General features: G+C 45.4%; 1 protein-coding gene across 7 annotated transcripts in view; it reads right to left on the reverse strand.

The window, feature by feature from the left end:
- The window catches only part of NRF1 (nuclear respiratory factor 1), a 134,271-nt gene continuing 112,418 nt past the window's right edge, over positions 283-22,135 (reverse strand). For 3 of the 7 annotated variants that reach the window (XM_021078994.1, XM_021078996.1, XM_021078997.1), the window contains one exon: positions 587-2,287. In XM_021078994.1, coding sequence (XP_020934653.1) covers positions 2,124-2,287 — 164 coding nt within the window. In that variant the 3' untranslated portion in view covers positions 587-2,123. Of the gene's footprint in view, positions 2,288-16,461; positions 16,566-22,135 lie in introns of all 7 variants that reach the window. The other 4 variants (XM_021078999.1, XM_021078998.1, XM_021079000.1 and 1 more) reach the window with 3 other exon arrangements.

The raw sequence follows: 22,135 nt of genomic DNA on the forward strand, positions 1-22,135 counted from the left end.
CCCAGAGTAGTGGTTTTCAAAACATCTTTGGGGTTTTCTAAACTAGCCCCCACCATAACCATAGCATTTTATAAAACCGGTTCAATGGAGCTGCTCTGGTGATGCGGGACAGGCAGGAGACCTCACCGCAGCACGCCCCTTACAGGGCTCCACAGCCCCAAGGAGCCGTTCAAAGAGCACTGAGCTTGAGTCCAAGCACCTTTTCCTTTTATAAGCAGAACAAACCACCCCCAAGAGAGTTTCTGAGAGGCCAAGTGCTCCTAGAGAGATGAACAGTGCCACTTCCTGTTGCCACATTGTTAACTATTTATTGAATGAGGCAGTAAAGACAGAATGGAGAACGACACAGAATCCATGCTCTGCTACTGGGGTTTTGCTTTTCTTCTTCTTCTTGGCAATTTCTCAAACTATTAGGAGGTTATTTCAACACAAAGCAACGTGGACTTTAAAGCCCCTGGACAGCTTCACAATGACGATAAAAAAAATAATTAAAAAAATAACAAATTGTAGAACTAGGACTGTTTTATGTAAATTTCCCTTCCCGCCCCCCCATTACGTACAGAAAAAAAAAAAAAAACCATACAAAGAACATTGGATAGTTTTATATAAAACAAGCAAATACAAGAATCTGAAACTTTTCTCAAAGGCTGAGCAAGACATGAAGAATCTTTTAATGTCGCATTAAAAAAAAAAAACACATTAAATACACTATCACACCTGGGGGGCCCGGGAGGAGGGAGGAAGAGTTGTCCCTGTACTCAAGGAGCAGAGATTTGGCCTGTCAAAAAGTCAGGTGAATTTAGCCACTGGAGACCCAGGGCTTGCAGCTACGAAGTCACAGAATTTAGTTACAAGAACACCCAGACCAATCAATACCTGTGAGAAGGAAGCTGCGTGGGGCTGGGCCCAGCCGGATGCACCCGGGAAAACTGCAGGGTCCCTTGTGGAACAGGGCGTAACCCAGGAGCACAGAAGGCACCCTCAGCCCTCTTCTCTTCCAACGCCCCCACTCCCGGTCTCCTCTGTTACGCTACAACAGAAAGTTACAGGAAAGGAGGAAACTGCTCCCATGGGTGTACCCTGGTCTTTGAAGACTTTTCTCTCCCTCCTTCCTTTCCCCTTCCAACCCCTCCCGCGCCCCCTCCCACTCTCTCCCCACCACGCGCACACCCACAAGCACATCGAACGCACACGCACTCCTCAAACCCTTAATACTTCTGTTACCTTCAGCTCATATACGTGACCCATTCAGGACTGACCTTAAAACCAAAGCCATGTGTGAACAGCCATGAGATCAAGAAGGTTTCCTGGGAAGGGGAAGGGCTGGGAGGCTGAGGAAAACCCTCTCGTCCCTGCCCGGGAGCTTTAAGGACATTCACTTGCTGGGGCAAGGTCAGCACCTGGGCCAGCCCGAGGAGCGTCTCAGCTGCCAGACCGCGGGGCCCCTGGACCTTGCAAGCACAATTTCTGGACCTCACCCCGTTCTGGAACCTCCTTCCTCAGGGGAGTCCAGCAGGAGAGCTCTGGGTGGCCACTGGGAGGCAGCTTTGGTGAAGGGCATAGTCACCTCCGCCTGAGTTTGTCAGTAGCTCAACGCATGACCCTGGTATGAACAAGAACCGGGTGGCTGTGTCTGGCCACGTACCCTACACCCACTAAACTGGGTGAATTATTTTTCCACAGCTCACCTTGATTTCATACAGATAATTCCATGCGGGTTTCATATATATATATATATATTTACACACATATATATATATACTTTATATATATATGTAAATGTGTATATCCATATGTACACATATACATATATTCACACTCACACGTACACACACATAAGTATACACACATGTTTCCGCAGAAAGAAGTCCTGCCACAATTTGGCTTTTTCGGGACAGTGAAATCGATAACGTAGTATCTTACTCCACCAATCCCAGAAAATCAAGAGTGGTGCTTTAAAAAATGCAATTCCAAAATCTGCTGCCTTTCTTCCTTTTTAAAAAAAAGGTTAACAAAACTTTTCTTCCAAAGTCGAGAGACTTAATTCCATTTGATTGCACCTCTGCAAAATTGTAAAAAATTTTGAAGTAGACTAGAAAACGATGCCATGATATGGCTGCATGTCACTGTTCCAACGTCACCACCTCCACAGCCTGGCCGTCCATGGTGACTGCGCTGTCCGATATCCTGGTGGTCACAGGGGCCATGGCCACCTGCACTGGCCCATTGCCCTGGGCGAGGCTGGTTACCACAGTCTGGTACATGCTCACAGGGATCTGGACCAGTCCTGGGGAGACAAGGGGAGATGGTTGGTGGGGATTGGGTGCACCTTCCAGACTCTGGCTGGACAGGCCATTCAGCTCCAGCCTTTCAGGGTGTCACTGCCTGCGGCCTCAGCTAACTCAGATTTGTATCATAAAAATGGGTGCATCCCCATTGTCCAGATACAAATACAGCCCTTTTCTCATCTCCCCCCCGCAACCTTTTTATGCTTTTTTTAGGGCCACATCCATGGCACATGGAGGCTCCCAGGATAGGGAGCGGTAGCCTACACCACAGCCACAGCAACACCAGATCCGAGCTGCGTCTTTGACCTACACCACAGCTCATGGCAACGTCAGATCCTTAACCCAATGAGCGAGGCCAGGGATCGAACCTGCATCCTCATGGATATAGTCAGGTTCATAACCCACTGAGCCACAACGGGAACTCCTCTCACCCCATTTTAATTCTTTAAAAAGAGCCTATCAGGAAAGAAAATCTTGGAGAAATTGTGGAAACATGCCTGAAAACAGGGCCTCCCCAAACTGCCTGCCTGCCTGCCTGCCTCCAGCTTTAGGAAGCAAAGGCTCATTGGGTATGAAAGCTCCCATAAGCCAGCCCTCTGACTGCCTTCTCTAGGAAAGGCCACCAGTAATTTTCTTTGATATTCTGCTACACTGACTTCTTCAGCCCTCCCCTGCCTATGCTTAAGTTTCTCTCAGCTGAAGAAACTTCTCCCTCAATCCTATCCTGTCTTCTGGTCACTGTCCCTCTCCTCAGAGTCTGCTTATTTTACACAAGCAAGGGATTTCAGAGAAGGGCAGTCCTTCCTGAGAAAAACTTAATAATTTTATTTGACTTAAGGGAAAGCTTAAAAAAAGGTTTCCAATTAAATAAGACAGAATAAATGCACATACAGACCTCCTTTTCCTCCTAAAATTAAAATTACAGAGAAGGAGAAAAAAGATATAAATGAGGGATGTCACCAGATTTTTGGAAGACGCAAATGTACAGAGGTTCTGACTTATCAGAAAAGGGGAAGCTGCAACTCCTGTGTCCATGGAGGGCTCAGGACATGGAGGCTCGGCTATCGCAGAGCAAGGGGAAGAGGCCAAAAATAGGAGTGAGCTGAAAGCTTATACTCAACTGACTGGACCAGGAGGTCCCACCAATACCAACACAAAGAGCTTCGTGGATAGGACATCTGAAGTTCACCCACTGTATTGAGAAAGTACCAATACCAACACAAAGAGCTTCGTGGATAGGACATCTGATACCAACACAAAGAGCTTCGTGGATAGGACATCTGAAGTTCACCCACTGTATTGAGAAAGTAACCTGGAGAGGCCCCCCAAAAAGACCTACAGTGATATCTGGTGGCCGGGGAGGTGAGGGGGATGCAGAGACAATACAAAATCTGGCCTGTGGTTCTAATACTCACCATCCCGAGACCCCCACATCACCCAGCTCTGCCCTGAACACCCGACAACGTGTTTCAGTGTCTCACTCTTCAGGAAGGAACACAGAGGGAGCAGAGACAACATGGGGAGCAGCAGAAGAAAAAAAAAACAAAAAAACAACAAAAAAAACCCCCAAATGCCCCCAAACTCTAATACCTTTAGAGAGAGAAAAGATTTGTATCATAAAAATGGGTGCTTTTATTAAAAAGGGGTATGAGAAAAAAAATTTTTAAATCAAAGAGATGAAATACATTCCAGAGAAAGATCAGAAGGTAAAGTCAAGGAAATCTTCCAGAGGACAGAAAAGATTAAAAGACGGAAAGTAGGAGATTTCAAGAGGTCCGATAGTTGATGAAAGAGAATTCCAGAGATTAGAAAACACAGAAGGTGGGAAATGATCAGACACACTGTAAGTAAATTTCTAGAACTGAAAGAATTGAGTTTCAGATTGAAAGGCCCAGTAGAACAGATGAAAAAAGATTCAGATCTGAAGATACAGCTTTGCAAAATTTCACAACACCAGGGACAAAGCAAAGATCCCAAAGGATTTGAGAAAGGAAAAAAAAGTCATATACAAAGAACTGGAAGTCATAATCACGTGAGACGTCTCAAAAGCAAGCTGGGAGCTGGATGGGGCAATGCCTTCAAATGTCTGAGCAAAAAATGCTTTCGGTCTAGAACTCTCTATCCAGCTCGTGAAGTAACACCCAGGCCAGTTAAGTGGAGGCAGAATAAACACATATTCAGACTTGTACGGGCTTAAAAAATTGGCCCCATGCCGACTTTTTTTGGAAGCTCTGAAGGATGTGCCCCACAGAAATGAGAGGGAAAGCTTAAGAAAGAAGTGGCTGGGGGATCCAGGAGAACCCACTCTAGGGAGCTTTGGGGCAGGAGGAGGGGCCCAGGCCGGCGGTGGGGCAGCAAGTCTGGGAGGACGGAGGGGAAGAGAGCATGAGCTCATGGGGAAGAGTACCAGAGGGCCTTCCAGAAGTGGGCAGAACCATGATTACTCCTTAAAAAGGAGAAGAAAAAAGCAAGGATTAGCCATGCCCACGCAGTGAACAACTTTTAAGCTTATAAAATTTTGTTTATAATAATATAAACATAGAAACTGAGTTGTCAAAAGCTGTTATGTCTCAAGAAATAAGGATATAAGACTTCAAATAAATGAAGATACACATCACAAAAAAGAGCATGAAGTATTGCCCCTGTGGTACAAATTATTTCTTTAAAAAGGCCTCATAGTCTTTTTGTCACTTAAAACCATGTATCAGTTTGAGGAAAATAAAGATTAATTTTAAAAAGGGATGTGGAGTTCCCGTCATGGCTCAGAGGAAATGAATCTGATTAGGATCCATGAGGATGCAGGTTCGATCCCTGGCCTTGCTCAGTGGGTTAAAGTATCTGGTGTTGCCATGAGCTGTGGTGTAGGTTGCAGATGCAGCTTGGATCTGGCATTGCTGTGGCTGTGGTGTAGGCCAGCAGCTACAGCTCCGATTCGACCCCTAGCCTGGGAACCTACACATGCCCTGGGTGCAGCCCTAAAAAGACAAAACAGACAAACAAACAATAAAAAGGGATACTTTACTTTACCAAATATTTCCTAATGCAAGAAAAATCAAAGATAAAATCTTATTTTACAGTGTTAAATCGTATCTAATTGTTTTCTGGTGGTAAGTGTTGCCAGTTTAGGAATAAGTATTTGATGATGCAACATGAAATGCGATTTGATGTTCTATTTTGTTGACATTTGGGGGAAACCAGATTCACCCTGGTGTGTGTTAGTGGGAATGTTGGCATCCCTCACACTTGAGATGCTGGGGCCTAAAAGGAGGAAGGGGGAGGCCAGTCCATACTCACACACAATGCCGGGAGGAAGCAGGTTGAGGGGCCACGCACTGGCTTCAGAAGGCTGTTGGGTTCAATTTCTTTCATCTAGATCTTTGTAAATGGCTCTTACATGTCTCTAATCAATTCCTCTTTCTGTCCACTCCTTCCTCACACCTAAATTACCCTTCTGCAACACGTCATTCCCCAACCTCAACTTTTCAAATCTCCTGACGTTAAAAAGGTTCCCAAAGCTGATGATGAAGTTCAAATGTTGGGCTTGGCATTCGGGACCTCTCATGATTTGTTCAGTCTCATTTCTCTCACTCCTTGTGTTCTGGGCATCGCCCTAGACTACTCTCAGTTTGCCCAACACAGTGGTCACATTCCTTTCTCTGGGCCTTTGCTCAAGTTGTTCACCACCTGGAATTCCCTTACTGCCCACTCCTTCCCCTTTAAAACCCTTCTTTTGGAAGCCTATCCCAGCCCTAGTCAATAATGACAATAGCCTCCCTGGGATTCTCAGTAAATGCTGGACAGTAGAGTATAATCTGGTTTGGCTCAGTGACTGCAGTAAACAGGCCTTCCCACTAGACTGAGGGCTCCTTCAAGGCCAGGCCTGGCTCTGGTTCATGCTCTATTCCCCACAGTATGGGGGATTAGGTGCGCTATACATTGGCCTCAACGTAACCTCAAGGGCAGCAGGCCAAGGACTCTATTGCTGGCCTCGAGAGTGTGCAGCTGGGTTCTACTCCCTAGCTTCTAGACTCCAGGCACCGGCCTGAGTGTATGTGAATATCATGCGGCCCCTTCCATCACCCCAAAATATCTCCAAACTCTCTCTTCTGGTCAAAACAGGTGAAGTTAATGAAGTCACCCAAACTGCCCTGTGGCCAAACCAGGACACCTCCAAAGAACACACATATTAGCAAACAGCAACCAAAACCAGAAGCAAAGATCAGTCTTATTTCACTCTTCTTGCTTCGGGGCTTGACTCAGTACCAAAAGCTCCAAGGTTGGGGAACAAGTTACACGCTTTACATATACAGTGACTACTCGGAGTGGGGAGATTCCTGCTGACTGCGAGCAGCCACCCTGGGTTAGGACTGGGATGCAGTGAAACTCAAAGACTTGTCAGAGTTAAATCTCTTTTACCCCAGTTTAGGATGTCTCTGGGTTTCCCATGATGTGGCTCCACACCCAACAATGTTATTCAAACACTTGAGTACCATGGGAGATTTGCCCCAAAGTAACATTTGCTGCCCTCTTTTACAGCTCTTCAGTGGTTTCCAATGGCCCATGGGAATACGAAGTCCAAATCTCTTTGCAGGTATTTAAACCCTTCATGTCAGCCTCTGCTGTTCAGTTCAGCCTGGTGATCCCTGAATCTCCCCGCTACACACTCCGCCAGGTGAGCTATTTGATTGAGGTTCTCTACACACACCCTCCATGGTGCGCCCACAGTGTTACTTCTGCCCGGAATGACTGCGTGGCTTGTTCCTTGAATGGGCTCCTACTCATCCTTCTATAGTCAGCTCCAGGCTCTCCTCTGTCTTAGCTCCTCTTCTCCCAGGGGCCCACAGTACTTGGCACTGGCCTTCATGCAGGCAATGGTCGTATTCATTATTGCTGTTTGCATGTCTTATCTCCAAGGAGACGTTCCTTAATCCCTAATTCCTTAAGGGAGAGATGCAGTCTCAGATTTGAGTCCCCTAGCAGTCAGCACGTGATCAATAAATGTTTCTACGCTCGTGAATGACACCTGCCTTCTGAGAGTTCACACGTGTCCTCCTAGGGACTGAATGGTTGAAGTGGGTGAGCCTTGGGGTGATTAGGCTGTTTCAGAACGGGAGCTCAGTCCAGAAAACAGCAATATAGAAACGACTACCTCCAGAACTCCGCCAAATAAAACCATTTTAAAAGACTTCATCTTCTGTGCTTCACCTCAGTCAGGGAAGGAGCAAATCTGGCCCCTACAACTAGGTGACGAAATGACTCCCAAAGTTGTCTTGAGAGTGAGTGGTTGGTGACAGCAACGACATACCTAAAAAGCTTCTGGGAGGAAGGAATTCCATATACAGGGTCATTTTTATAACCTTAAATGCCTTGAAATCCCGAGTCTGTTCTTTTCTACATGCAGTTTCAGTCTACCTCTACCTCAAGTGAACGCATTACCGTCCTGTTGTGGGGATTTTAGAATCTCTCTCTCTCTCTCACAGCTATTTTGACATGGGATTAGATTAAATCGTCTCAGTGTCTCTGACCCAGCAGCCTTTATGTCCATGGTCAGGGAAAGGGGGAGGGGGCCAGAGGCTTGGAAACCCAGTGCGCGCTAAGTCGGGCTGGCTGCCCTTGGAGGAGAGATGATTAAATGCTGAGGTCCAGTAATCAGGCCAGGATTGTCCCTGCATCTGCTCAGCCGGCCCCTGATTAGCCCTAATCTAGAAGGCGTATGTTAATCTAAGCTTGTATTCTGGGTCATTTCAATTGATTAGGCAACAGGAAGCCCTGCCCCTTCTACTTTGAGGACTTGAAGTTCTCCTTTTTGTCTTTCAGAGAGAACGTGCACAACCCTAATAAGAATTTCTTTTCAAAGCCCTTCCTCTCACAGATTTCTGCTGAGGCTCAGGAACAGGAGGCAGGGCAGCTATTCTTCCCTGTCATAAATGACAGGCAAGTTCCTTTGGCAGACCACGGACTTATCATAAAGGCACATACTTATAAAATCCTCAAGATTTTAGTACTCCAATTTCTAGTACCCCCATCTTTCAAAGCTATAAGAAACCTTACAGTTATTTCAGTTTAGCAAATCCAATCCCCCTTTTACATTCAAAAGCAAACAGATAAAAGGTTTATTTAAACAAAACAAAACGTGGACTGAGAGAGACTGAGTGACTTCTTTTCCCTCGAGATGACTGGGCATCTGGGCCCTTGACCTGGGAGTCTCTCACACCCCCGAATGCCCTGCCTCCCACATCGCGGCCAGCAGGGACCTAGAAGGGTCACTGTGGGCTCGCTGCTGCCTTTCTGCTCAGCTTCCTGGTAAGGTTCACAGAACTGGCCGCAATGGAAAAAGAGGCCAAAAGGGACTCAGGAACTTCAGGTCCCAGCATAAGGACTCCTTCTTAAGCAGCAGTCAGACCAAAACCCTGGAGGAACTGCTGGCTTCAGGACCACATTTCCTATAAAAGACAATGAGACCTGACCCTGACCTATTTTTATCAGTTGGGTATCATTCTTGAGCCCAAAGGGTCAAACGCACTCCTCCACTCTTTTCCTGCCTCAACAATTACACCCTCTCAGTTGCTCAGGCCAAAACGTTCAAATCAAGCCCTTTCTGACTCCCGGCGCAATTCATTAGCAAATCCTGTCAGCTCTCCCTTCCACCACGTCGACTGCTGCCAACCTGACAAAACTCGTATCCTCTCTTGCCTCAGTGAGATTTTAGCTTCCCTCATGGTCACCCTGCCTCAACCCTCGGCTCCACTGCACTCTCTTCTCTCCCACACAGAAGCCAGAGGGACCGTCTAAGACTTTCACACGATGTGACAGACGTGGGGACGTGTTTTGAAAATTCAGACATTCACTTAGTCTTGTTTTCTGCAAAACAGGTCGCGCGGTTCTGCAGTGGTCTGTCTCTGATGCTGTCACCAGGGGAGGCTCTGTGGCCGACCAGGGGCGCCAATGAGAGTAACTTTAAAGCTTAGGGTCACAGCCTTGCACACTCTGGATTTATCACTCACGAGCCGATCTGCTCTATTCCTGACCTCTCCTGAGGTAATGATTTTCATCACTTACCTACTGTGTAACGGATCTCTCTCTTCCTCTCTCTCTCACACATACACACACACGTGTGTGTAAATGGAATTTATTTACTTAGGAGAAATCATTTATTTATCCCAAGACCAACAGCTTTTAGTATTCTGAGATCTGATAAAAAAAATCTATACATCCCAATTAGCTAAATCTTTCCACATCCCCCACCCCCCATCATTCTCCCACACTTTCGGTGGCTCTCTACTAAGGGAAAAATGAAATCAATAGCCAACAGATGAAGGATTACACCAGCCTTTCCCACAAATACTCTACACCTTCCCTTCACCGCAACCGTATCTGTCCCCGCAGTACTCCCAGCTACCACGCATGCTTACTCAGGCAGATCCCTCTGCTTAGAATTAGCCAGGTCGACCTAAGTCCTATGCTTTCCTTTTTAAAAAATTTTTAAAATTTAATTTTATTTATTTATCTTTCCTTCTTCTTTTTATGGCCACACTTGTGGTATATGGAAGTTCCCAGGCTAGGGGGAAAATTGGAGTTCCAGCTGCCAGCCTACATCACAGCCACAGCCACACAGGATCTGGGGTGCATCTGTGACCTACACCACAGCTCACAGCAATTCCGGATCCCTAACCTACTGAGCGAGGCCAGGGATCACTCCCTCACGGACACTGTGTTGGGTTCTTAATCCACTGAGCCACAAAGGAAACTCCAGCTAAATCCTTTTCTTTCAACAATTTCCATGTTTTTTGTAGAGTTACCCCAGACCTAACAGCTCACTGGGCCCTCTTCTTCATGGGATTTTGCCTCCCCATTCATTTGGCACCAGATCTGTGCTAACTTGTTTCCAAGTGGTTATTGTTTTTCTCTACAAAAACCTGCTTGCGTAGATTGTTGGCAGCACTGTGTCTTTGAATACCGAGCAACTTGAACACAGTAGATGCTTAACAATTGAATGTGACAATTGATGATCATGTTCTTCATGATTTTCAGGAACCTGATCACATGTCCCATTAGCCTGTGCTTCTGCAGCCAGAAGAGCCTTAAAACCTTGTACTCTGTTCCTGAATGAGTGGGATTTTCACCACAACATTCTTAAGGCAGGACAGCTGAATGCGGTACGGCAGTTCAGGTGCATTTTATGTGAGGGTAAAATAGGCTGTTTATTTCCATTAAAGGCTTTTCAGTCAGAAAGACCTACGTGTGTATCCTGGCTCTGCTACTTACTAGCCTGTGAGCCTCACTTTCCTCATATGTAAAATGGGAACTACTAATTTCACAAGGCCGTTGGGAACTAGATGTGCTAATGCAGATAAAATCTGGCACAAAACCCGGCACACAGTAGGTGTACAGTAAATGTCAGCTGCTTTCAAAGATGACTTCGAATAAGAGGTCTGGGTGAAGTCCGGCTGGGTCACAGATGTTAGACAAAAGCTCGCCGGAAGCAGAAAGGAAAGCAGAGACAGCACACATCTCCTTTCAGCAGTGATTTGCTCCTGCCAGGAAGCACATCGTTTTGCCAAAGGCCTTCAAAGATGTAAAGATTAGAGATAAAAGCCATGAAATCAGGGCAGATGGAGTGGCAGGTAGCTTTTCTGAAATGGTCAGAACTGGCACTGGAACTGTATCATGACATGTATGAAATAGCTGCCGATTCACTGTATCAGTAAATAAATAACCTAGGCTAAGCCACTAATCAATACGAAGAATGTTAAACAGATGATCAGGGGTAGTATGATATGATGTCAGCACACTGATAAGCTTCTAAACCCCAAAACTAGTAACACAGGCTAGAACCCAGTAAAGTACAGCACTGCGGGCCTGGTCAGGGTCACCCAGACCACAGACTGCCCTCCGCCACCCCACCCCATGACAAGATAGAGCAGGACAGACAGCCTGAGAAAGAATGGGCCTTTCATTTGCCCTCACAATCTGGGAAACCTTTGGGAATTGTTGTTTGCTGTAACCGAATCTTTCAGCCCAAAGGTCTTTCAAGTTGGTCATGAAAATATCTTTAGCTGGGAGAAAAATATTGATGGTTGTGAGAGAAAAATAGCTAAACGAATAAATTATCAAATAAAGACAACAGTTGGGAGAAGAGCAGTAATTCTTAAAACCTAAAGGAAAAATTCACAATATAATGCCACCTGTGTTTTATGGACATGAAAGCTAACTGTTAGGCAAATGCTGGCTTAAAGAGGGGACCAGAAGACTGTGACCAGAAAGGATAGGAATAAATAAGAAATGAAACTATGTATTGTTATCACCCAAGTCACTTCTTGTTTTTTTGTCTTTATCTTTTTGCCTTTTAGGGACACACACATGGCATATGGAGGTTCCCAGGCTAGGGGTTGAACTGAAGCTGCAGCCGCCGGCCTACACCACAGACATAGCAACACGGGATCCGAGCCGCATCTGCAATCTACACCACAGCTCGTGGCAATGCCGGATCCTTAACCCACTGAGTGAGACCAGGAATCGAACCCGAGTCCTCATGGATGCTAGTCGGGTTCTCTAACCGCTGAGCATGACGGGACTCTTCACTTCTTATTACCCAAGTCACTTCAGGTTTTTTTTGGCCATGTCCACAGCATGTGGAAGTTCACGGGCCAGGGATCAAACCCATGCCATGGCAAATGACAACGTTGGATGCTTAACCACTAGGCCACCAGGGAACGCCACTTCCGCAGTTTTTAAAGAGCCATCAAGGGCATAGACAGGTGTTTTTAGGGATGACAGGGAGGAGGAAATCCTTTAAAAAATCTTATCTTCAGGCCTGGAAAGAAGTTTACATCAGTGACTGCTGTCTAAGCAAAGCTACAACTATAGGAAGGAAAACAGGCACACTGTGTTCTGGTATAGAAATGGGAGAGCATGAGAGCAGATCACGTAAAGAAGCGAGGGCATCTAGGTAGGCAGAAGATAAAGAGGCTGAGAATAACAAACAAGGCAGAGGGAACGAGGACAGACAGGGACAAGAAAAGGAAGGTCATGGAAAGAATGTCACTATCAAATCAAAAGGAGATCCAGGTAACCGCCATCACAGTAAGTCATGGGAGAAACAGAAAAAGCCTTTCTCTCCCAGTGGTTCTGTTTCTGTTATATTAGCTGCTTCTGGGACATTTAATCTTCCTTTTCCGTGTTTTTTAAGTCTGTGGCTTTTGGGTGCATTTGAGGGATTTATGGATTAAAATATGTATTACATCTGGCAAGTACTGAATATTCTCATGAAGCCAATAGCTGTCTCACAAGTACCTTGGTGTAACAGACACGTCTCAGCAGCCAAGGTTTTCTCCCCTCTTGCTGGACAATCTCGAGCCTCTCTTGGGAAAATCGCTTACTGGAATAACTTTCATAGCCGTGACTCTGACTAGGGAGGACAGTGTCACTGTGTCCCTAGCCTTGATTTTGGAGACCACTAAGAAAATCTTCTTGCCTGCATCCCATAAGCCAAACGCTAAAAGTGAATTCATTTTTACTTTAGTAAATGGGCATGTACATGCCCAGGAGAACACCCGATCAGAGATGTATGGAGAAGGGGAGGAGGTGTCTAGTAAATTTCCAGAGATCACTGGGAAGGAGGGTGGGGAGAACTCCCAAAGTCTCCAAAGCCTATGGAGTGGACAAGGTATGAGCAATAGTGTAGCAACTAGATCTGACATGATAGAAACCTCAGAAGAAAATTATGGAGCTGCTTAGGAGTTTGCAATGAAGGCTAGTCAGGAGTTACCCAAAGTTAGGAAGGGTGATTTATTTACTTTTCTGTTATTATTTTCAATTTTTTTGCTATGGAAAATTTCAAATAGACACAAAAGGAGAGACTAGTCTAAGGACCCCCCCCTTCCCCCACCTGCATATGTCCACAATCAGCCCTTGCTTCTTCTATCTGAACAGTGATAGACTGAGGCAAAAAAGCTTTCAAAGATGTTCTCATGATTTTTCAACCCCTTATTGGACCCAATCTGCAGAGCACCACTTAGAAAACAAACACTAAAACTTTCTAAGAATACATAAAGGGCAGAATTTCACTTGTTTTAGGTAGTGAGACACCTGAAGACAGCAGATTGGAAAGTAGAAATAAATAATTATGGGGTTTGATGGTCACAAAGAAAGAAATCTATCTTAATAAACTTCATTTTGATCAACTATTTATCCTGCCTGTCCTATGCAGACTATATTTGTATAACCAAATTGTTAACGGGACAAATTCCTTACAAAAGAATTCCAGCTAATAAAGGCCGAAGGAATGATAATACTAGAAAAATCACTATTTTGAAACTCTTAGTGAAATAATGGATCTCCATAAATTCATCAATGGTTACTAAAACTGTTAGGTGACCAGGTAATGAGGACTGCAGAATAGAGGAATCCCACTACCCGTGCAGGATGCAGTTCCCAGAAGGGTAACCTCCCGCTGTCATCATCTTTCTGCAAAGATGAACCCCCTGTGGCATTCTGTCAGCAGCCACTCACAATGGGCCTGAGGCACTGGGAAAGAAGGGCCACCAGAAAGTGTGTGTGGGTGGGTGGGCAGCTGCAGGAAGACCACCTCTGACATCTGCCTGGGAGTTACAAAACCTTTGGTAAGTGCGCCAGCACACTGAGTGCTAACGGTGCGGCCGCGGGTGAAAGCCGATCTTAGTCAGTTCTCAGCTGAGCTAAAGGGAGGACAGGGCCTTGCCCCACTCTGCCCCTCCAAACGGGAATTTATGATGTGCTTTACTTGAAGCAGACTTATTTTCTAATTATGTCTTCTGTAAGCTAATATGAAAACTAATTTGTATTCTTTAAGTACCCAGAAGCCGGATGGGGGGTGGAGGAGGTGGCCCAGGCTTACCCTGGCTTGCTTAGAGAAACTGGCCAAGGATTTAAATCGTGTCATGAGTAATCTGCATGGCAGATAATCTGTGTGCAGCAGCTAAGAGTTGACTATATTTACATTTATAAAACCAATGGGCCATTTCTGTCTTATAGGGTTACTATGAGGATAAGGAACACCACATGATTCAAGTTCTTGAGAAAAGACAGACTGTCTAAATTGGAGGTAGCACTGGCCTCGCATCGAGGTTTTCTCCCAGGAGTCAAGCAACCATGTGGCAGCTACCAGAGCTAGACAAATGGAGGAAGCAAGCTTACAGACCCTGCCCCTGCTCCCCCCAGAGTCGCTGAAAATGGAAGATGCTGGCTCAGAGCTCCAGCCCCAGGAGTGTTGTCCACACCCCATGTTGTGCACGAATGTTGTACATGTGCTCTTGGCCCCCGTGTGTTCACATGCCCTCTTGTCAATGAGAAGCTCTGTTCCCTGAGAAAGCAATTCCCTCGTCCCAACAGTAGGGCTGTGAAAGCTTTAGGCAGGGAAGGCCGGAGAGCAGGTCAGCTGTAAGGAAACACTCCCCAAATTAACCTTGCTCAGGGTTACAACTCATCACCAGCATCAGCAGCATCATTATCATCATTATTACTACTGTTTCGTGAGGGGTGGGCAAAGGACATGAAATTCTTGGAGGAAGAAGAATTTTAAAGGTGAAAAGACAAATCACAGTCAAGTAACATGGCTGGAAAAAGCTGTTCCAAAATCATTCAGGCAAATTTCCTTTCCCCCCTCCTCCAACCAGGGTAAAATTCAAAGTCCAGGGCTCACTTCAATAGGCAAGACATTTCAGGAGTTTCAGACCCGTTTCTAAAATAGTCCTGTCCATGAGAACACACTGCAGAGATGCACACGCTGTAAGGTGGCTAGAGAGTATTTGGAAAATGTGGCTAGTGTACCCGAGTCTCAAATTTTATTTGATTTTAATTAATTTCAGTTTAAACAGCCAGAGCACAGCTCTGAAACCTTCCCAGAGCTTCCAGTGAGCCGACTCCACATCATAAGCATGTTTCAGCCACACACACACTGGAGACCATGATAAGAGTTGCCTTTGTTTAGATGGAAATTCAATCTGAAATTGGATGCTCTGCATTCACCTAAAATATATTTTCCTGGCACTTTCCTTACTTATGTCACAGGTTTCTCCTTTGCTGCCCTACACCATCAACTTATTTTAACAAGCCTTACCTCCTAGGCCCCTAGGTGAGAAGCTTTATCACCGTTTGGGAACACTAGAGTATAGCTATACATTAGAGTGCTACAAGCAGTAGGGAGAGGCTGGTCTGGGCAGAGTCAGAAAACTGCTGGACGCCTCTGTAGTGAGCCAATCTGATAGCAGGGTCTTTGTAGTCTAGCTCAGAGCAGTGTCTCAGTTTCCACATTTAGACCCCTTCAACAATTCTCAGATCCATTTGCTGGCTTTACAACGGAAAAGATTTTTTTTTTTCTAATCAATTCTACTTTCGAAAACCCCATTTAGGCTCTGAAAATCTCTAAATTGGGGCCTTTCTAATAATGAAGATTTGGTATAATTATAATGTCACAGGCAATTGTGCTGACAAAGCAAAACCAATATGTCTCCTTGCTGGGCCTTTGCTCTCAGTCTGACCAACGGGAGGAGAAAAGAGGCTTTGTCAGGAGCAGATGTGCAGTGGGAGGCCCCAGGAAAGCAGATCTGTTGAATGAAGCAGGTGCCCCTTCAACATTCACTTTACTGCCTCCAACCACAACCTCCCTTTCATTTGATATCCTGCTCTTGGCAGGAGGATGGGGAAAGAGCATCACACAAAAAGGAAGCATGTTTATCCTGTTCAGATTACTGCTCTGCTGGGCTGCTGCTGCTGCTGGGTTCTGCACATTTGCTCTTTATTAAGCAAATGGTAGAGCTGGGAAGTGAATCCCTGTATTTACACAGGTAATCTGAGAGCCAGAGGGCCCCAAACTATACTGGCGGCGATGTGCAAGCTATTAGAGTTAATAACAGCGTGCTGACATTCCTTCAAAATCCTAATGGAAGCATAAATAAAAAAAGCAAAGTCCCCCTTACCCAAGAACCTTAAAAACTTTATTCTGTAAGAATTTTTCCAGTTATGATATTCTGGTTCTTGCGTGAACAGTGATTAATCCCTTTTTTACATGTTCAATTAAAACTACTTTTTCATCCACATATTGAAAAGAAATGACTCCAATTAAACTTGTCCAATTATGATTCTGGATTTAGTATGCAAAAAAAAAAAAAAAAAAAATCCCTTTACAGAATATTACCTGCAATGACAGGCACCAAGATTCTGTCTTGGTTACAGGGAGCTGGAATCATCTAAGACCAGAATCTGTCTTTCGAATACAAAGACTCAGAAAGATCTGGGGACCTAAAGGGAAGGAGAATGAGATAACGAAACATGTAACTTGGCCTTGAGGACACTGGGGATGGACAGACCATGGTCAGTGGTGTCTATCTGCCTGATGGCAGGCACCTTCTTATAAATCTCTGACCTGAAGCCCTGACCTGAGTCCTAATGCCCAGAACATCCCTGGCTCATCAAGTTTACCCAAGCTGAGACCCCGACAGTCAGACCAACCTGGGTTTGCTTGCGTGCTAACTTCCTCTGGGGCCCTGAGGAGTCAACTCTGCAGGCATTCAGCTTTCAACATGGGAAGCATCTTAAAAGCATCTGAAGGCCATGGCCATGGCTCAGATGAATGCTAAGAATAGAGACCAATGCATAGTGGTCATTTTCATTGTAAAGGACCTCTTTTTCTCCACAGGGCCTAGATTAACAAGTCCTGGTAAACAATGAGGAATGCCTGAGACTCCGCAAGGACAAACATGAATCTAAACATTACAATGCCACTTTTGAGAGGCAGTCCTGCTCCTTCTGAAGGTATCCACAGGTCAGTATCTGTGCAGGAGACAAAGGCACCAAAGAACCCCAATAACTAGAAACTCCTCCAGCTATGGGAGCAACGTCTGGTGAGTGACAGAAAAGGCCTGCTAACTTTGGAGAACTGAATCTCAGTTTTGTCTGCCCCAGCATGCCTGAGGGACACAATATGTGTCTATCGTTACAGAGGCTTTCTGAACGATTCTCAGTGTGAGTGTTTGATAAACACTGGTAGTCGAGGCAGCAGTAGTAGGAGTTAATAGCTATTATGTGCTCATGATGCTGCAGGCACTACAGAGAAGCGGACTAAGTATTCTCCGCTGCCCCTAAAATTCATGCTCTCAATATATCCCCCTGGGTGGGGGAGACTGGGGAGTCAGAAAAACTGCCACTTCCCTCTGAGAGCTATTCTGGAAGGCATTTTTAGACTTGAGGAGGTCATAATGAAGGGAGCAGGAAAAGTGGACAAGCTTCTATGCTATGAAAGGGCTGAGTGAGCAACATACACGGGGAGGAGAACTGTAACCCCCTTGGGGTTCCTGCATCGAGAGCCCCGTTACACATCTCCAGGTTCCCATCTCTCAGAAGCAGCCACATGAAATCTCAAATTCATCCAATGGTAATAGCTTCTTTCAGCCTGTAACCTACAAAGCTCTGGATATTTAATCCTTTGGGGGGGGGTCACCATAAATCTCTTATAGCACCTGACCTCAAGATCACTACAGCTAAGAGAAATTTGCACTTGTGAGGCCACCAAGTGGAAATGGGCAAGTGGCCTAGGTCATGAATAAAGGGACTAGGAAGTGGGTCTAGGTGTCACCACTGCCTCCTGTCTCAGGTTTTCCTGCTCAGGACTCTGCAGTGCACAAAAATAGGCCAGTTCTTCTTGTAACCCTCCTGCCCAGCTGTTTGCTGGCTGCGGATTACTGTAGTCATGTGGTAGTTTTTTTTTTAGCAAAGCCATGCTGTCTACGAGCTGAGAAGGTCACTGGGAAGGAAGGCTCATGAAGTATTTCTGTTGCCCTCCCCTGGGCAGAAGGGGCACAACTTGCCAGAAGACCACAGTATGTTTGCTACGGCCTCTAGGTCAGTGCTATCCAACAGAGCGCTCTGCAAGGATGGAGATGTTCTGGATGGGTTTGGTCCATTAGAAGCCACTAGCTACACGTGGCTATTTCAACTTAAATGTGAATAAATTAAAACTACGTAAAAAATTCAGTACCTCAGGCCACAAATGACTACTGAGCACTCGAACTGTGGCTAAGTGTGAATAACTGAATTTTTGTTTAATTTTAATTAAGTTGCATTTAAATTCAAAGAGCCACACATAGCTAGTAGCTACTGAATTGGACACACCTTTAGATCTTGAGTTTTGATGCCATTTACTTATTTGCTTCTGTTAAGATTCATCATGATGCTGTCTTCTAAAGTGAGCAAAATACAGCTATGATCATTCCTTAAAATAAGCCTGCAAAATAGTGAGCCTCACCAAATAACAGTTTAACCACAAAAACAGGAAAGTGATGATTTTCGCTGGTTTTATACCTTCTTGGTTGGGTGGAGTGGCAAGATGGAGTGAAGGGGGCAAAAGCAAGCCCATATAGGCAGGAGAAAGAGTCTTGGAGGTCTGGGTTTGGTTTCCAGTTTCATCATTTAGTAGCTGAGCGATCCCGGGCAAGTCCTAGCTTTAGCTGCCTCTGCAAAACAGGGCTCTAAGCGCTGCTCTACCCACCTTACTGGGGGAAGGCGGAAGAACACAGAGTGCTCACTTAGTCAGTGGCAAGGGGGTCACGCTGGCGGTGGTAGTAGTAGTAAGACTAGTGGTAAAAAAATGAAAAGGAAAGAATGACGAAAGAAAGGAAAAAGATGAAAGCGCTAAATAATTATGCTCAAGGCATACAGACGGCAGATATAGAGCAAAACAGAAACAGTTATTTTCCGTATGACATCTATGAACACGTTTCCCAGAATGAAAACTATTCATCTTAAAAGTTAGCTGACTTAAATAGGGAAAACCCTGTCTGCAAACACAGAGTTTCCCTGAGCAGCATCCTGTTCGAGCCTGCTCTGTGCCGCTGCCGAAGCTCCCCAGTCACCCCAGTTGCAGGCCCCATTCATGTACTCAGCTCTTACCCTGCTTCTTTCTGAACCATAGCTCAGATCTCTCCTTATCTTATCTGTTCCAAGATATAACCTTTCCAGGTCTCTAAGTATGTCCTATTCCGCCCCCATTTAAAAAAGACTTATGGTTCTGAAGGGGAAGCAGCTGTAGGACCGATCGATCTTACAGAACGGGCAATGCCTCAGTTTGGTTTGCCTGATACCATCCTAGTATCTTAGCTTCCCTTCAGGTCTCCCTCTTTGTGGAAAGGAGGGCCATTTACTTTACAGGAGGGTGGCCTGAAAACCCACAGTTCCATAGGCGCTGCTCTCCAGGGACTGTCAGGATGGGGGGGCTTGCAGCCCAGGACTCTCAGCTCACATACAACGCTGGTGCTCAGGGGCTGCCTGCTTCCAGTCCCAGAGGAACTGAACGCACCATCTTCGCATTTAAAGGTACAAATACTATCAAAGAATCAAAGAACACAACAGTTCTTTTTAAAGCTATTATCACGTTTTACAGTGAATGAATATGAACCTTTAAATAAAACTTTACTTAATACATTTATTTACTTAAAATTTAATTACAATACTGAAGCAAACAGTGATTTAGGGCACACTAGAATAGCATATCAGTGTCTTTTGGAAGGAGCGACACTGACGTATTTCCTAAATTAATTTAATATTTACATCCCCACTGACTCTTTTGGGAACAGGTCCACATACTAATGTGTCCAGAGAATGAGGAGCACAGAAAAAGGAAGAATGAGAGATGGCTTTTATAGCTTATCAAAATGAAGACGTGGCATTTTAAAGAAGAGCTGGAACAGTCCATGTTGTAAGTAATGATGGATGATGGCGGTGGTGGTAAGGAGGAAAAAGTGAAAAAGTCGTCTTTCATGATGGAAGTTGAAATACAAGGCAGTTGCTCAGATGCGAAGAAACATTATGCCATCAGAAGTAACTAAGGCCACACTAACTACGGCAAACACTGCACTGGAAGAACAGCAGCCCTGGCCATGGGGAGTGATATAACCAAATGCAGGAGCCATTAAACAATGTCACCTTCAATCAAGGTTCCTTCGATTTCCTTTACTCAAGGTTACAGAAAAAGCTCTGATCTATTCTTGATTTTACAGTACTCATCTCTGGAGCATAAGTCCTTTACCTGCATAAGGTAAGCAGTTGGATGCATCCTAAAGACTGGAAAGCAGGGTCTGTGACAGTACTGTGTGCTCTAACAGCCTATTTGGGGGAATGCTGGAGGAGACATTGATGCTGACAGCTAATAATAATTTCATGTTTATGATGTCTCTATGTGTCAAGCACTGTGCTAAGCACTTTCCAGGAATCACTTTATGTCATGCTCACAACTACCTTCTGAGCATGGAAGTACTGCTACACTAATTCTTACAGCCGAAGCTTAGAGAGCTTATGTGCTTGCCCAAGATCACAGACCTTGGGAGTGGTGCAGCTTTTAGAGCATCCATCTAGGCCTGCAGGCCCTCCCACCTCCCTCACCCCTCCTTCTACTCTAAGTGCCATACCAGACACCCACGAAGTTAAATGACCCCAGCCACACTTTCTACGGCAGAGGTTCTTAATGTTTTGGTGAGGGGGGTGGGGGAATGGGAGATCTCTCTGCACATCTGATCAAAGCTATGAATCCCAGAAAAATACAAAACTTTTGTACAGAATTTCTCAGGGTCCAGAGACTCAGGTTAAGGATGCCCTAATGTTTGTCTAATACACAAAAAGTAGGTTTCCACAGAAGATTAAAACACATATGTGGTGCCCACTTGGGTCCAGCTGGGCTTACTTCTTTATTATCAGTACAGGGACAGGCTTTCGGCCATCCTGTCTCACTTGGGAAACCTTGCAAGGATAGGAATGTGTGTTCCAATCTCTCATGCAAGGACCCCACCCAAAAGTCCTGCTCCCTTTTATGAACTTCATGGTTCTGTTCTCACCCATCTACCCTTTTATCCCCCTTGCTAAAAAGGTTAATTTTTTTAAAAGGTATTCCCATGGGCATAGTTGAGATTAAATTCAACTGGGGAAACATACACATATTTTTTAAGTTTTTAAAAATGTCAAAGAAAAACAGGGAGGGGAAAAGATGATGCCATGTTCAGTGACATGAAAAGAAGACTGTTTTTTCTAAAAGAATTAGAAGACAGATTTAGTTTGATTTTGCAGTTAGTTGGAATGGGTAAGAAAATGTACCTGTGCTTTCTAGTGCAGAGACTGAGTGCGGTCTCTGGGCTGCAGGAAAATTTTATGTTGATGAATCTTAAGGGGAACCTCAGCAGCAGGACTGTTGCCAGGGCCAGGCCAGAACAAAGAGGGACGTATGGCACTGCAGAGAAATGAGAAGAGCTGCTCTTTCTCTAAGTATAATGTTAATGCCTTATCACCGGCTTTAATTTTTAAACAGACCCAGCCCTCCAGTCCGCTTCTTTCCGTTTAGGGCACGAGGAAGGTAGCTGGTCCCTGGAGTCAACCAGGATAGCACACACAGCGGGTGGTCTCTGGGTGGACAACAGTGAAGAACACTCTGGGGAAACGACATCAGGGGCTGGAGGCAGAGCCAAGGGGAAGGCTGCAGTGAGCAGCAGGGGAGGCACATCGGCAGCCGACTTGCTCCAGGCAGAAACGTACACCCCCTGAGCCCTTCCCCACACTCCCCAACCCCACCACCTCGGACGCTCTTTTCCTCGAGTCAGCTGGGGAGCCTGAAAGAGCTTGGGTATAAACTGAAGGGCTGCAGGAGGGCTTGGGCAGAGGCTTCTGGAAGGTGAGGAAACAACTCTTTAGATGTGTTTACTTCCTTCTGACCATCATCTACTTCTCTCCAAACAGCAGCCACCTATCCCCCTCATGTCCACTGACTGTAAGGTGATCAGCTCACTGAAAATACTTAGGTCTGACAGCCGGCTGCTGACTGGTTCTGTGAA

This window comes from Sus scrofa, chromosome 18 (genome assembly GCF_000003025.6).
Source record: "Sus scrofa isolate TJ Tabasco breed Duroc chromosome 18, Sscrofa11.1, whole genome shotgun sequence".
Classification (NCBI taxonomy): Eukaryota; Metazoa; Chordata; class Mammalia; order Artiodactyla; family Suidae; genus Sus; species Sus scrofa.